A 13,444-nucleotide genomic window follows, 5' to 3' on the forward strand; every position below is an offset into this window, starting at 1 on the left:
CGTTGCAATTCCAATGTTGGCAGTCCACAGGGAGCCATCAGTGTTAGGTCGCCCGGAGGCCACACACCCAAAGGAGACCCTGCACTGCTGCTGAGTCAATCGGTGGTGTTCAGTTGTGCCTGTTCTGATTTAACATACTTAGGGACACCACCTACTAAGCCCCTACTAACGACAATAATGGCTTGGTCGCGGAGCCAGACTGATTGAGCGTCTCCCCCACAGTGGGGGACCGCCACCACGTCCCTCCAAAAAACAACCCCCATGAATCTGCCGACACTGAAGACATTGACAGGACTCTCCCCAGGCATGGAAGTGGAGGGGTATCGAAACTGAGGTCACCATGAGAGCAGGGCATGAAAGGCCACAGACTTTGAGGTTGTTTTTTTTTATATTGATGATGATGAAGGAGAAGGAGGATGATGATGACGATGTTGCTATGGAGGTCTATTTGGTTTGGGACTGCGTGAACAAGGCTGTACTCTACGCTTCCTGTCATAATGATATCCCGGGGTTAACCGGGCCCCCAAGAGATACAGACACTTGCAGTGTTGGTAAGGTTTATAAGAGCAACACGCCCAAAGACGCATCCTTGAAGTGGATGACCCTCGACTGTTGGGGTCCAGTCTCCCATTAAGCCCACAGGCACTCAGCTTGGGTAGGAGCCAGCCACGGGCCCGAAAAAACCCACCTTGCTGGGATTCGAACCCACGTCCTCCGCCGTCAGTCCGCAATGCTAACCACTTCACCCGGCGGCTGGTTTGTAACGCATTTTTTGAATTTGTTTAATATGACTGTCTGGTGGGTTCAGAAGTAAATCCAGAGGTATATTAACTCTTTCCGGATGAAGGAATGCTCACGCATTCCTACACAAAACGTATTCGGTTTCGGGCGAAGGAATGGAATAGCATTCTCCAAAAGTAAAATTCCATCATGTGCTGTTCACGTGATTTTGTGATTAGCCAAGCAGAAATGCGCTATTCTGGGTCACTCCACAATCGAACAGTATGATTGGTTAATATGGGATGTGTGGCCTGTTTTCGCACACACGCTGACAAAGTCACTGACCCGGTCGTCTGCTCGCGTGCCAGCCTGCTAGCAAAGCGGCTTCTTCTCGGAATGTTGTGAAGCGAACAAGGCAGTATCGGCAATGTTTTAGGGTTGCCGAAGTTTCTTGAAATGCTACAAACTGAAGGGTCGGACATTGAAGAGGTGGATGTGACGAAGAAGAAAGCGAATTTAATGCAGAAAGCGAGCATGGGTATGGTGATTTGGGGTGAAAAATTGGCAGTTTTTTTCTACATATGGCAAAACTGTAAAAATTTTATGAGAAATTTGATTTTTTTACTTGTGATAGCTCAACACGTAATAAACCAGTTCTGAAAGTTTCATTTTCTTACACAGTATTTTGTATTTTTTGTAATTTTTTTTCCTAATCCTTACAAATGGGCCGTCTTTTGGGGAAAAGGGCAAGGGAGAAAATTTTTTCGTCCGAGTGAGTTAATTTTGATAGGATTAATGATTATTTAAATTTCTGAATTTATTTCTGTAAATTGGAAAGATCTTTTAAACCAGGGGACCAAGTATTTTAAATCTTCTAGGATTCCATTCCATGTTTGAAAGTGAAAGTTTGGGAAGTGGTGACTTGTTTTTAATTGGGTTTTTTTAATTTTTTATCCTTGAAGTAGTTATTGACGCGGCGATACCCTTGAGATGGCCTTAGTGGTCGGCGAGGCTCTAAGCACCATAATTTCATTCATTTCTTTCCTCGGTCACATTAAACAGTTGAAAACTTGCTCTGAACATCGTCCTAGTTGTAGCACACACAGAAAGGGATGCTGTAAGAAAATATCATTGCACCTCTAGTGCCTGGTCCAGTCAAAACAAGACTACAGGTGTGTAGTCTACATCTTGGCAAGATCTTCCATCTAAAACTGTGGACCCTAAAACACCGTCAAGGGTCTGTCTCTGCTTGACGTTTTCTCTGGGCACAGTTTGTATGCAGAGGCAGGGTGAACCACCTTTTTTGAATGGCAGACTGAAACTGCCCTTCAACTATTATTTGAAACTCATCTCTAAACTGAAAAACCCTACCTACGATAGTGTTTTTATTAATCCTTCAGTAAGAAATTTGACAACAACCCAAGCTGCTCCAGTTCCTTGGCATATAAAACCTAATTTTCTGAACTCTGCCAGAAATTTCCCACAATCAGAAATCTTCACTGATGGTTCGAAGTCTGAGGAGGGTGTTGCTACATCTGCATTCAGTCCTGCCTTTTCTGACCAGCCCTCAGCGAAGCACATTCGTCTGACATCCCATTTTACTGTGGAAAATGACCGCACTGGCTTGGTATTAAAAATGGTTCTACAAGCAAAACACACAGCTTTTTATGATTTTTTCAGACTCCTTGTCAGCCCTGGAGGCGATTGCTTCAGGAATCTGACACATCTGAAACTGCTTAACCCTAGGCTGCCTGTATGATGAGATAACTCATCATCGCAGGCATGTACGCTTCGCTGCCTATATGACAAGACAACTCGTCATTGGAAGCATGTATGCTTTGCTGCCACAGTGACGAGATAACTCATCATCGAATATTCTGACTTTTCCCTGGTTGGCATTCAGTTCATTGACAAAAATCCTGGTAGCTTTAGCTTGTGGAATCTTTCTAGATTCTATTCATAGCTAGAAACACCATCTACTCATGAGGCAGTCCTTTATTTGAACGTTTTGGTTGGGTTACTGTAGCAGTGTTTTGCCTGGCTCCTTTCCTCGCTCACCTCACTCAAAATGTTGGACTGACGCCGTGCTCAAGACATGCAATTGTGGAGAACGAAATCAACCAATTACTTTCTTTAGCTGATGCTGAGAAAGAATTGAAGTGTAAATTTGAAGGAGAAGACAGTGAATGACATTTATAGACAATTTGATAGAAAAATAAAGGGAGCAATCAAGAGAGGTGGCCAAGATACGACTACCAGTGAGTGGATGTCGGCTGTACGACTATAGCAGACGACAGAAAGTGACTGAATTATTAGCAGGACAGTGTGAGCGATTTTCTTGGCACTCAGCTAACACGGTCTGATGAGAAATGGATAAAGTGGACGTGTGAGAGGGGTGTAGAGGAGGGGTTGGAGACTTGAGGGGGCATGGCTCACATCCATATTATCACCTCCCGAAACCTGGAGGGGGTCAGGCTGGTGTTCTCTTGACCCACTCCCGGGAGGGTCACTACCTTGTCGTGGTCGGGAGGCTTAGTGGCCAGTGATCGAGCGAGCTATGTCGGCGGGGGCATCAGTGCTTCTTGGGGTTTGGTGCTCTGGTCCCAGGTCTTAATTGACAGCCTACATAGCCATCGTAGCTGTTAGGGCTGAATAAGTGGTGGTTTTGTACTGATGCCCCTGATAGGGCTTCCCATGCCGAACAGGTCGTGAGTGAGGCCCAAACTAAACGTGACCCACTGTCCCTTTCGCTGTTCTCTATTCTTCTTTTTACTGCCTCTTTTCTGTCCTCAGCTCCCCATCAAGCCTTCTTTTCCACATTCTTTTTTCTCTGCGGCCTTCTTTAGGCCCGCCGTGTTTGCCGTGCGGCGCGACCTGTGATGGAGGGGAATGAGATCCTGGGGATTGAGAGAGCACGCTGCTCTCAACACATCCCTTTGGCTCGGACCTCTCCTAAGACAGGCGGCACACATTGGCCCGTGTGTGTCAATCGGCTACCCCTTCGTGGGGCTGGGTCAAGACTGGCAGTTTAGAGGCTGACGAAGGTAACCCCCGTAGTGCTTCGGTTCTCTGTCCCCGGGAGCTGGGCATGATCGGGGGGGAACACGTTGGAGCTAGACTGTTGGTCGTATATCCCTCCCTGAAACCTGGAAGGGGTCAAGCTGGTGTTCCCTTGACCCTGGCCCCTAAGTTGGACCCCATGGTGGGTGGGTAAGGGAGGGATGAATTTACATTTTTTTCAACATGACTTCCAAAAAATCACACACCCCTAACTCGGGTAAAAGACGAAGACAGGAACGGACGACTCAGACTCCGATTCGGAGGTCGTTGAGACCTCTGGATTTTGGCCATCGTGGCTTGTGATGGAGGGCGCTGATGACGACAAGCCCTTGTCGGCTCTCAGCCCCTTCGCTATCCAGAAGGGCTTTCAGTGTCTGGCAGGATCGCTGAAGTCCATCAAGAGGCTGAGGAGCGGAGCATTTTTAGTGCAGACGGAGTCCAAAAGGCAGACACAGCTCCTTCTCAAGGCGACCACTTTCGTGGATAGGGCGGTGAAGGTTTCCCCTCACAAAGGTCTCAACTGCTCAAAGGGGGTCATCAGATGCCCGGAGTTGAAAGGTGTGTCTGAGGCCGAAATGAAGAGCGAGCTGTCCTCTCAGGGAGTGACCGACGTGTACAGGGTGATGGTGAGGAAGGGGTCGGACAGAGTCCCGACCAACACTTTCTTCCTCACCTTCTGCTGCCCGGATGTCCCCAAGGACATTCGGGTCGGATACCTGATGGTCAGTGTAAGCTTGTATGTGCCATCCCCGTCTGAGATGCTTTAAATGTCAGAAATTCGGACACGTCAGGGACCGATGTAAGGAGGAAGAGGCGTGTGGCACCTGTTCGAAGGCGGCGCACCAGGGCGATTGCGTCAGTGCAGCCCGGTGTGCGAACTGCGGAGGTGGCCACCTGTCCTCATCGAAAGACTGCCCCGCCTGGAAAAAAGAAAAACAAATCCAGAAGGTAAAGACTGAAAAGAAAATATCCTTCTTTGAGGCAGAGAAGCAGGTGGAGGCCGCGTCGCCTAAGGCGTCGTACGCCTCTGTCGTCAGACCCAGGACGGTGGACGTCGCGGTCCAGACGACATCCACAGGAACGCAGACGGACGACTTAACCGCCTCGTCGGAACCGTTGGCCTTGGGTGGAGGCGCCGTGTCCACCCCTTCCCATCCTGTGCGGCAGTCCTCAGGGGCTGCTGGGCGTGAGCGGAAAACCTCGGGCGGAGGCACGTTGTCCACCTCCCGCCCCACCCCAGCCCCCGGCACGCCTCGCCCCGCCTCTCGTCTGCCTGGCCCTCGGGCTGGCGGAAGTGGCCGGAAACCCCCCGTACCTCCAAAACTCAAGGAGGGGAGGGTTGCGGCCTCGGTGGGATCAGGAGGGGCCGAGGTGGTGGATATTCCGACTCGGTCGGAATCCGAAAAAATAATTTCGAAAAACAAATACTCCATCTTGGCCGACCTTGAGCCACCGCAAGCAGAGGAGCAGGGGGTAGCGATGGAATAGGCTGCTGCTTTATTTTTTTAACCTTTTTAATGGCAGTGATCCACTGGAACATCCGGGGGTTCTACGCCAATTTTCAGGAACTCCAGCTGCTTTGTCGTGCTTTGAAACCTTCAGTGCTGGCGCTGCAGGAGACTCTGCAAAGAGATGGCAAGGTTTTATCTCTCTCTGGTTTTAACTCCGTTTTTAAACCCGCTCAACCGAAGCAAGAGGGATTGACGGGAGGTGTCGCTCTTTTTATTCGCAAGTCCCTTTTATACAGTACAGAAAGCTTGGTGTACACTGCGGAACTGACCGCACTGGTTCTGGGGTTAAAAATGGTTCTCTCTTCGAAACAGAAGAGATTCATGATCTTTTCCAACTCCTTGTCAGCCCCGGAGGCGATCGCCTGCAGGAATATCACTCATCCCAAACTGCTGGAATTTTATGAAACTTTTACTCTCGCAACAAAGAAAGGATACGAGGTTGTGTTGGCCTGGGTTCCCGGACATGTTGGCATTCGTGGTAACGAAAGAGCGGACCTGCTGGCCAGGAATGCTGTAAAGAAAGAATTGTCCAGATCCTTTGTGCCATATACAGACATGAAGCGGAAGGTGAACACCTACGTTAAGGATCTTTGGCAAGAGGAGTGGAACACCCAGACGGACAACAAGCTCTTCCAGATCCGTCCGGACCTAAAAGAGACCCTCCCTTCGGGGGTGAAGAACAGAAAGGAGGAGTCTGTGCTGTGCAGACTGCGTGCGGGGCACACTTTTTTTACTCATTCTTACTTCCATGATGTCCCTTTGTGGATGCTAATGGAATTCTTGAAGAAGAAGTGAACATTTTTAAGTAGATTTGAATGTTTTTAAAGCTGGATTGAAGCAGTGATTAGTTTCTATTTACTTGAAGTAGATGCTAACGTGGCAGTGGTCTTAGTGGTTGGTGAGCTCTCAGCACCATGATTTGATTTGATCTTCTCCCCCTCTTTTCAGATTACATGAAAGCACTGCACCCTTACTGTCAGTCATTGTCACCTGCTCAAAATTGATGTCTGAATGGATAAATGGACTTGACAAAGCATTGAACATTGCTGTTAGTTTTGTCACTGTCATTATCATCACCTTTGAGTTCAAACCAATCATCAGACAAGATAGATACATCTGTCATTGTTATTACCATCAAAATCATCTGCACAGTCTGCAGACCTTTGTAAATATATAGACTGGGACCATTGTCTTAGCTGGACAAAGTTTCTGACGTTATTTTTGCATATGACGCAAACCCCTTTTCAGGCACTCTCGACGAAGTCCAGTTAGTGAAACATTATTGAGAAGAAAGGGGTCCTTTAACTGACGTATGCTCATTTAATTAGTATGTTTAAAATCCAGACACATTATACTAACTATTCAGAGTCTGTTTTCATTAAACTAAACTCTGAAGGAAAAATTGGAATATATGAAGGACCAGTGGACATCTTATAGGCACTATGGCAAATTGTTTTTGTATCAAAAGCAATGAAAAGCTTAAAGTTTCTGAAAATCGTCAGTTATTCATCTCGCTACTGCACTGATAAGATCTAAATTGACGCATGGACAGGAGGTATTTTTCTCTGCTCTAAATGCTTACCTTAAAAAATTACAAAGCCTAGATAGCGAAGCCATAAAGACAGCTCTAGGTGTTCCGTTTCATACAAACACATTACAGTCATACTGAGCTGCAGGAATACTACCTCTTTATGAATTAAGAAAGCTAGCATCGGCAAAATATGTAATTAGAACAAATGCTACAGAAAATTTTGTCAAAACTGAGACAAGTATGGTCTGATAAACTTTTTTTCAAAACAAACGAAACAGAACAGAAATCTAGAAACTATTTCTGCATATGGGTCTGATACTATTGACCAGTCCAATGTACATTCACAAAATGTTGCTTGTATTATGAGCACTTCACCAGTTCCATTATGGGAATTAACTGGAGCAGCTTTTGACATCCAATATTGTGACATTAACAACAATGAAAATCCCAATATTCTAGCTTCTCAGGTCAAATCATACTTGTCTGAAACATACCCAAATCACTTAAGAATATATAGACGGTTCTGTTCTAGAAAGTCACTTTGCTGGTTCTGGATATACAATTCCTGCTTTTGAAAATTGAAAAGTCATATATTGGAAAGGTCTTCTCAATTTTTACAGCTGAATTGTCATTCTCATGGCATTAACATATGTAATTGATCTGCCCCTAAACTTGATTAATGTTTCATTTTGTGTCAATTCAAAATCAGTTCTGCAGTCCATCAAATCAAGTGGTACAAACATTAATTATAACATCATTTTTTAAATAAGATTTTTGATTTACTGTATTCAAATGAGAGGAACTAATATTGAAATGTTGGATTCCCTCACACTGTGGGCTTATTTCTAATGAACTGCAGATCATCTTGCAAAACTTGGAGAGCATGGCATTTAGGTTATTACTAAATGCCCCATATACATAATATTGTGAAAATATTGAATGCATTTGCAAGGGTTGTTTGACGGTAGAGTATGTTTTAACCCACTGTTTAGAAATGAAACCTTTTTTGCCTCCAGAAATTACTGAACACATGTTACCAGTTTCAAATGTGAATTTTTTTTTTAAGTTATGTATTTCAAAATGTTCTTTATTAAAGTTAGCTAGTTATGTGTTAAATTGTCCAGTTGGTTGTTTATTGTCGGTCCCCACATCATCCTCTTTTCATATAATAATCTGTAGAAGTATTGCATACAATGTTTGATTATTGATTAATTTTCTGACCTTATCCCACTTCCCACATCCCTCCTCTCACAATTAATTTTCTGACCTTATCCCACTTCCCACATCCCCCCTCTCACACACATGCTTCCAATATTATGTTTTTCTTTCTCCAGTCACTTTCACCCACCCTCTCCATTTTAACATTTTGTACTTGTCTTTTCCACATTCTGTTCTCTCTCTCTCTCTTTTCCTTTCTCAATCCCCTCCTCCTCGCCCCCACCCCCACACCCCCTCCACCTCAACCGCCACCTTTTCAGTTGAATATTTGTTTCCCCTGCCATTGATTTTCGTAAATGATGATTTCTAATTAATGATAATAATAATCATCATTATGACAGAAATATTTAATACAAATAATAATGATAATATCATTTATTTTCAGTTTAATATCATCATCTTAGATGAACAGGCTATAAATGAATAAATGATTTTTTGTAGGACATCAACTGACATCTTAAAGGTACTCAGCTGGTTAAAAAGAATAACTGTTCATGGGGAGGTATTCATAATTAGAATGATCTCTGTTGATGTTTCACTGTTGAAAGACAAAAGTCTTCCAAGATATTCTGTCAAAAACAAAAAAAGTACATGTAATTGAACTTTGAATGTTGTTTGTTTAACAGAGTGGAGAAATGCCTGTTCTCACGCCTGGCCAAGCGCAGTTTGTACGACAGCTTCAAGGTGGTGGCCCAGCGGCTGGGTCGCCATGACCTGTTGGAAGCCCCCACTTACCACAACAATAAGCAAGCCCGCCCGCCCCTTCCAGCAGGCCAAGGCAGCCATGGTGCGCCAGTTCCAGCGGATGGGTTGTGGTTGGGTGAAGAAACCCGTGGAGGAGGAGATGTTTTCTTAGGAAGGAATCCAGGCCATCAGCTGTACTGCCTGTGCACAGAGCTCTGGGTTTTCTCTGGCTGTGTCTCTGTTGGAGCTGCTGAAAACTGTTCCCTTAAACCTTGGCTGTCTTGGTTAAGATATGTTGAAAACTGTACTCTTAAACCTTGGCTCTCACGGTAACGTCTTTTAAGTACTATTCCCCTGAACCTTGGCTGTCATGGTAAGGTCTGTTGAATACTGTTCCCCTGAACCTTGGCTCTCATGGTAAGGTCTGTTGAATACTGTTCCCTTAAACCTTTGCTCTCGTGGTAAGGTCTGTTGAAATCTATTCCATAAACCTTGGTTCTCATGGCTGAGGTTTGTTGAAAACTATTCCCTTATACCTTTGGCTATTCAAAGCTATACCTCTTTACCTTGGCTGGCTTTGCTAGGGAAAGTAAGTCTTTAGCCTGTGTGCTTTCACTGCAAAAGGCAATAAAATTTTATATCTGTAGCAAAAGTGCAGTTGTGTGAAAATGATGATCATGTAGATTAAAGATCAAATTAAAACTAATACATGATTCCTTTGTCAGAGTGTGCCCTCTACTAATTAGCTGCATTTAGTCATCAGATGTGTAGCACTGTTTATGATTCAGTGATAAAGATGGCTTGATAAAGCTGCATTGAATGTCACATGCATAGAATATGGACTTCCTTTCATGTTGTTTTTTTCTGCACATACAAGAAAACAAAAATACATTTTAATACTTCAAAAGAGTATATCATATTTTCAGTGTAAATCAAGACGAACTTTCACACAAAGCAGAACTTTGATGTAGTGGTGACCATTTTCCCCCATTTCTTTAACAGCAATTTCTTTAACACATCTTCACCTCTTGTTCTGTTGACACTCTGTACTAAAGCAAGCAGAAAATTAACTGTGGATTGCTGGTAGTGTCCTGTAACATCTCTTCAGTTGAGGCAACCAAAAAACAACAACAACAAAAATGTTGGCAGCATTGTGCGTCAGCAATGCTGGCCACTCTAGTCTACAGAGAAAGCAGTTGATCTGTGTGCATGTAGAACGGCTGAATGCTTGGATTCTGACCAAAGAAAAACACCTTTGGTATGTCTGAACCAAAGGAAGACAACAATTCCTCAAAAAGCATGGTGACAATAGATGGAGGGAAAAGAGTATTACTGACGGTGGTTGAAAAAAGAAATAGAGCCAAGGAGGACTCTTGGTGGCTTTCCATTACGGTGCATGGAAGAGGGAAGTGAAAGATGTGTGGAACATGGGTGGCCTGTGATGGTGGTAGATCAGTGCTCACACTGCACACCATGCAGAGAGATAGCAAATGAACAGTTTGGTGGGTGGCAGGAGTTGGCTGATTATTTTCCTTTTAGTTTTATGGTTCAAAATTAAAATCAGTTAAGATAATTTGAGCATTTGTTTATTGTTTACTTATGGGAAATTTATTCAGATAGACTCAGGAAGATGATGTGAATTTGTATGTGAGCATGTATGTGCATGTGTATTGAAGAAAAAGGAATCTTTATGTAATTTTTTTTTTTTGTAGTGTGAAAAAACGTTAGCAAAAAAATAATAAATAATTTTTTCTCTTTCTTTTTGAAGCAAACATAATGTGCGCCTGCAGCTGTTTTAATATGGTTCCTACTTCCCCAGCTTTTCAGTTTGCTAATCAGTTCGGAGACAAATTTTGGACAGTTATTGAAAGTTAACTGTTGTTTGACTGCGATAGTTTTGGAACTTTCAAAACAAAGATCTCTTCTTTAAAGATATTGACATGACTGTTAAGTCTAACACACTCATGCTTAACTTTGCACATGTGCATGTATTCAGGATGATCTTCTGTTTGCAAGGTCATGGCTGGATGTGTGTGGAAGTGTTTGTGTGCACACTGTACATGACATATATTATTTAGTTTTATTGACAAAATAATTTCAAAGAAAAAGACAAGAAGTCTTTTCTTTTTTATTCACTTTTTATTTTCAGGGGGGGTTGACAGCCGAAGTGACAGGTTGCAATGATGATGCAGTTCACTTGTGAAACATTTTCAGACCTCATAATTTTTGCCTTTACTTTTTCATTCCATTTTGTCAGTCACCATTTCAGTGGAGGAAGGTGGCAGAATGGTTAAGACGCTCAGCTGCCAATACAGAGAGTCCGTGAGGGTGTGGGTTCGAATCCCGCTCTCGCCCTTTCTCCTAAGTTTGACTGGAAAATCAAACTGAGCGTCTAGTCTTTCGGATGAGACGATAAACCGAGGTCCCGTGTGCAGCACGCACTTGGCGCACTGAAAAAGAACCCATGGCAACGAGAGTGTTGTCCTCTGGCGAAATTACGTAAAATGAAATCCACTTTCATAGGTACACAAATATGTAAGCATGCACTCAAGGCCTGACTAAAGCGCGTTGGGTTATGCTGCTGGTCAGGCATCTGCTCAACAGATGTGGTGTAGCGTGTATGGATTTGTCCGAACGCAGTGACGCCTCCTTGAGAAAGTGAAACTGAAACTGAAAGTCACCATTTCATTATGGCTTTCAAGTTTGTGTGTTTTGGTTATTTCATTTGTTTTTTCTTCAAAGGCAAATGCTCAGAGTAAGACATATTTTTGTGTTATGGGTTCAATTAATCATGATTTGTTTTTACTTTCAGACATTTTTCTTGACAAATTCTTTTTCACTCGCTAAAGAATATTTCTAATCAAATGGCACATTGATTTTTCAATTTTGTTTTGTGATAAGTGTTAGTGAATGATTTGTTCACTTCAGTTTTTTGCCATAAGGATAATTTGTTTAATTTATTCCCAAATGAGGTGGGGGGTTTGTTGTATTTTGTGTGTTTTTTCTGATATAGGAAGCAGTGAAGCTGTGTTATGTATTTCTTGCCTGGAAAATGTGTTCAGCAGTCCTTTTCACCAGCGTTGCCTTCTCTCCAAGCAGCCCTGTTTTGAAAATGCATGGTGGTTTGAGGGAAGGACAGGATGTGGAGGTGGGAATGGGGAGACCTTTGGTAAGGGGTTTATGGCATGAGAAGAGTAGGATGTCTTAAGGGAGGAATGGAGGTGGATGGGGGTAGCTTTCACTGAAAAATCAATAGAGGACACCAGGATCCTGATGGGGGAAAGTTGGATCTTTGGGAGGAGGAAAGTTAGATTCTGGTCATGGGAGGACAGTGGGGGTAAGTTGGATCCTGGTGGGAAGGTGGAGGATGTTGCAGTGACATACTGAATCGTGGTTAGCAAATGGGTAAAAAGTGATTGGGGGTGGAGGGGCGGGGATCAGGGGAGGGAGGGGGAGGCATCCTTTGGGTGACATTGTATCCTGGGGCATGGGTGGGGGGATTAAGATCCCTGTGGTGCAGGGATAAAGTGGGAAAGGTTAGAACCTGGAGATAGAACCTGACCAGGAGAGGGCAGCAGAGATGCTGATGAGAAACAGTTGATGGGAGTGAGGAGAGATAGATCATGGTGGGGAAAAGATAGTAGGGGTCAGGCAGAAGGTGGAAGTTGGATGTGGGCGATGGGGAGTTGGTTCCTGGGGTTCCTTTGTTGTTGTTTTTTACCTCCACTGGGATTCTGAAATTAAATTTCAGAGCAATTTCTGTTTTCACAGGGCTTTAATTACTTCAGTTTGTTGTTGGGCCAAGATACCTGGCTTCACAAGTATAGGTTCAACTGTAGATGAAGAATACCTTGATTAGCTTATTTTTCACAGTGGCTTTTCATACAGTCATTCTCATGCTTTCGCTTATCCTGTGTCATTGCAGTGTTCAACATTGTTTTGTCTTTTTCACTCACTGAAAATGTTTAACACTTTGGTCAAAGTGTGTATCAGCCAACACAGATTCTGATTATTAAATGAGTGTTGGCAACTGATTGAAGGAATCTTTAATATAAATTTTTTTAAAAGATTGTCGTTGCAGTTATTATATGATTATATGATATTTTATTGTTTATCATACATTTTTACAGAGGTCATAAGAACAAAGCATGCATTTGCTGAAATGTTAAGTCAACAGCCAACACCTTGTTCGCCTTGTTTATTGAAACTACCACTGAAATGTAAGTGTTGCTCTTGTTCTTGTGAAATATGGAGAACCTAAACAGTGGGTTTAAACTTGTTCCTCTTTTAAACCATTAGCAGCCAGTATTTCCTTGTTCATCAGAAACATGAGCAACCAGGGATAGCAGCTACCTGAACAGGTGGAGATCACCAGAACCAATGATGTGGTGAAGGTGACATGGACCAGGCACTGCTGTCCAGGTTCCCTTCAGTGCAGCTGACGTTGCCACAGGGACTGCACAATCCACGTTTTCTCTTCCATGGCAAGTGGCTGAGTGATGTCCAGATGCAGGAGGCTAACAGTTACAGCCATTAACCCCTTGCCTGTCTGACATTTAATTGACAATTTTGTCTTTCCTAATTGTGCATTAACATGCACTACTTCCTCCTTGAAATTTTGCTTGATGATTGCTCATACATTGTACTTTACACTGGTTCCCAGTACAAGGAAGAATTATTTACAAAGTCATCTCTGTTTCAAGTCCATTGAGGTTGAAAT

The 13,444-nt window shown here is 43.5% G+C and overlaps 1 protein-coding gene across 1 annotated transcript in view; it reads left to right on the top strand.

Annotated features, from left to right (window-relative positions):
- Window positions 1-9,043, top strand: part of LOC143286820 (uncharacterized) — a 96,978-nt gene extending 87,935 nt beyond the window's left edge. Inside the window, 2 exon segments of the mRNA XM_076594627.1 lie at window positions 8,667-8,793; window positions 8,795-9,043. Of these exon segments, the coding sequence (XP_076450742.1) occupies window positions 8,667-8,793; window positions 8,795-8,896 (229 nt within the window). The 3' untranslated portion in view covers window positions 8,897-9,043.
- Window positions 9,044-13,444: the final 4,401 nt, after the last annotated feature.

The sequence above is a fragment of the Babylonia areolata genome, chromosome 10, assembly GCF_041734735.1.
Source record: "Babylonia areolata isolate BAREFJ2019XMU chromosome 10, ASM4173473v1, whole genome shotgun sequence".
NCBI lineage: Eukaryota > Metazoa > Mollusca > Gastropoda > Neogastropoda > Buccinidae > Babylonia > Babylonia areolata.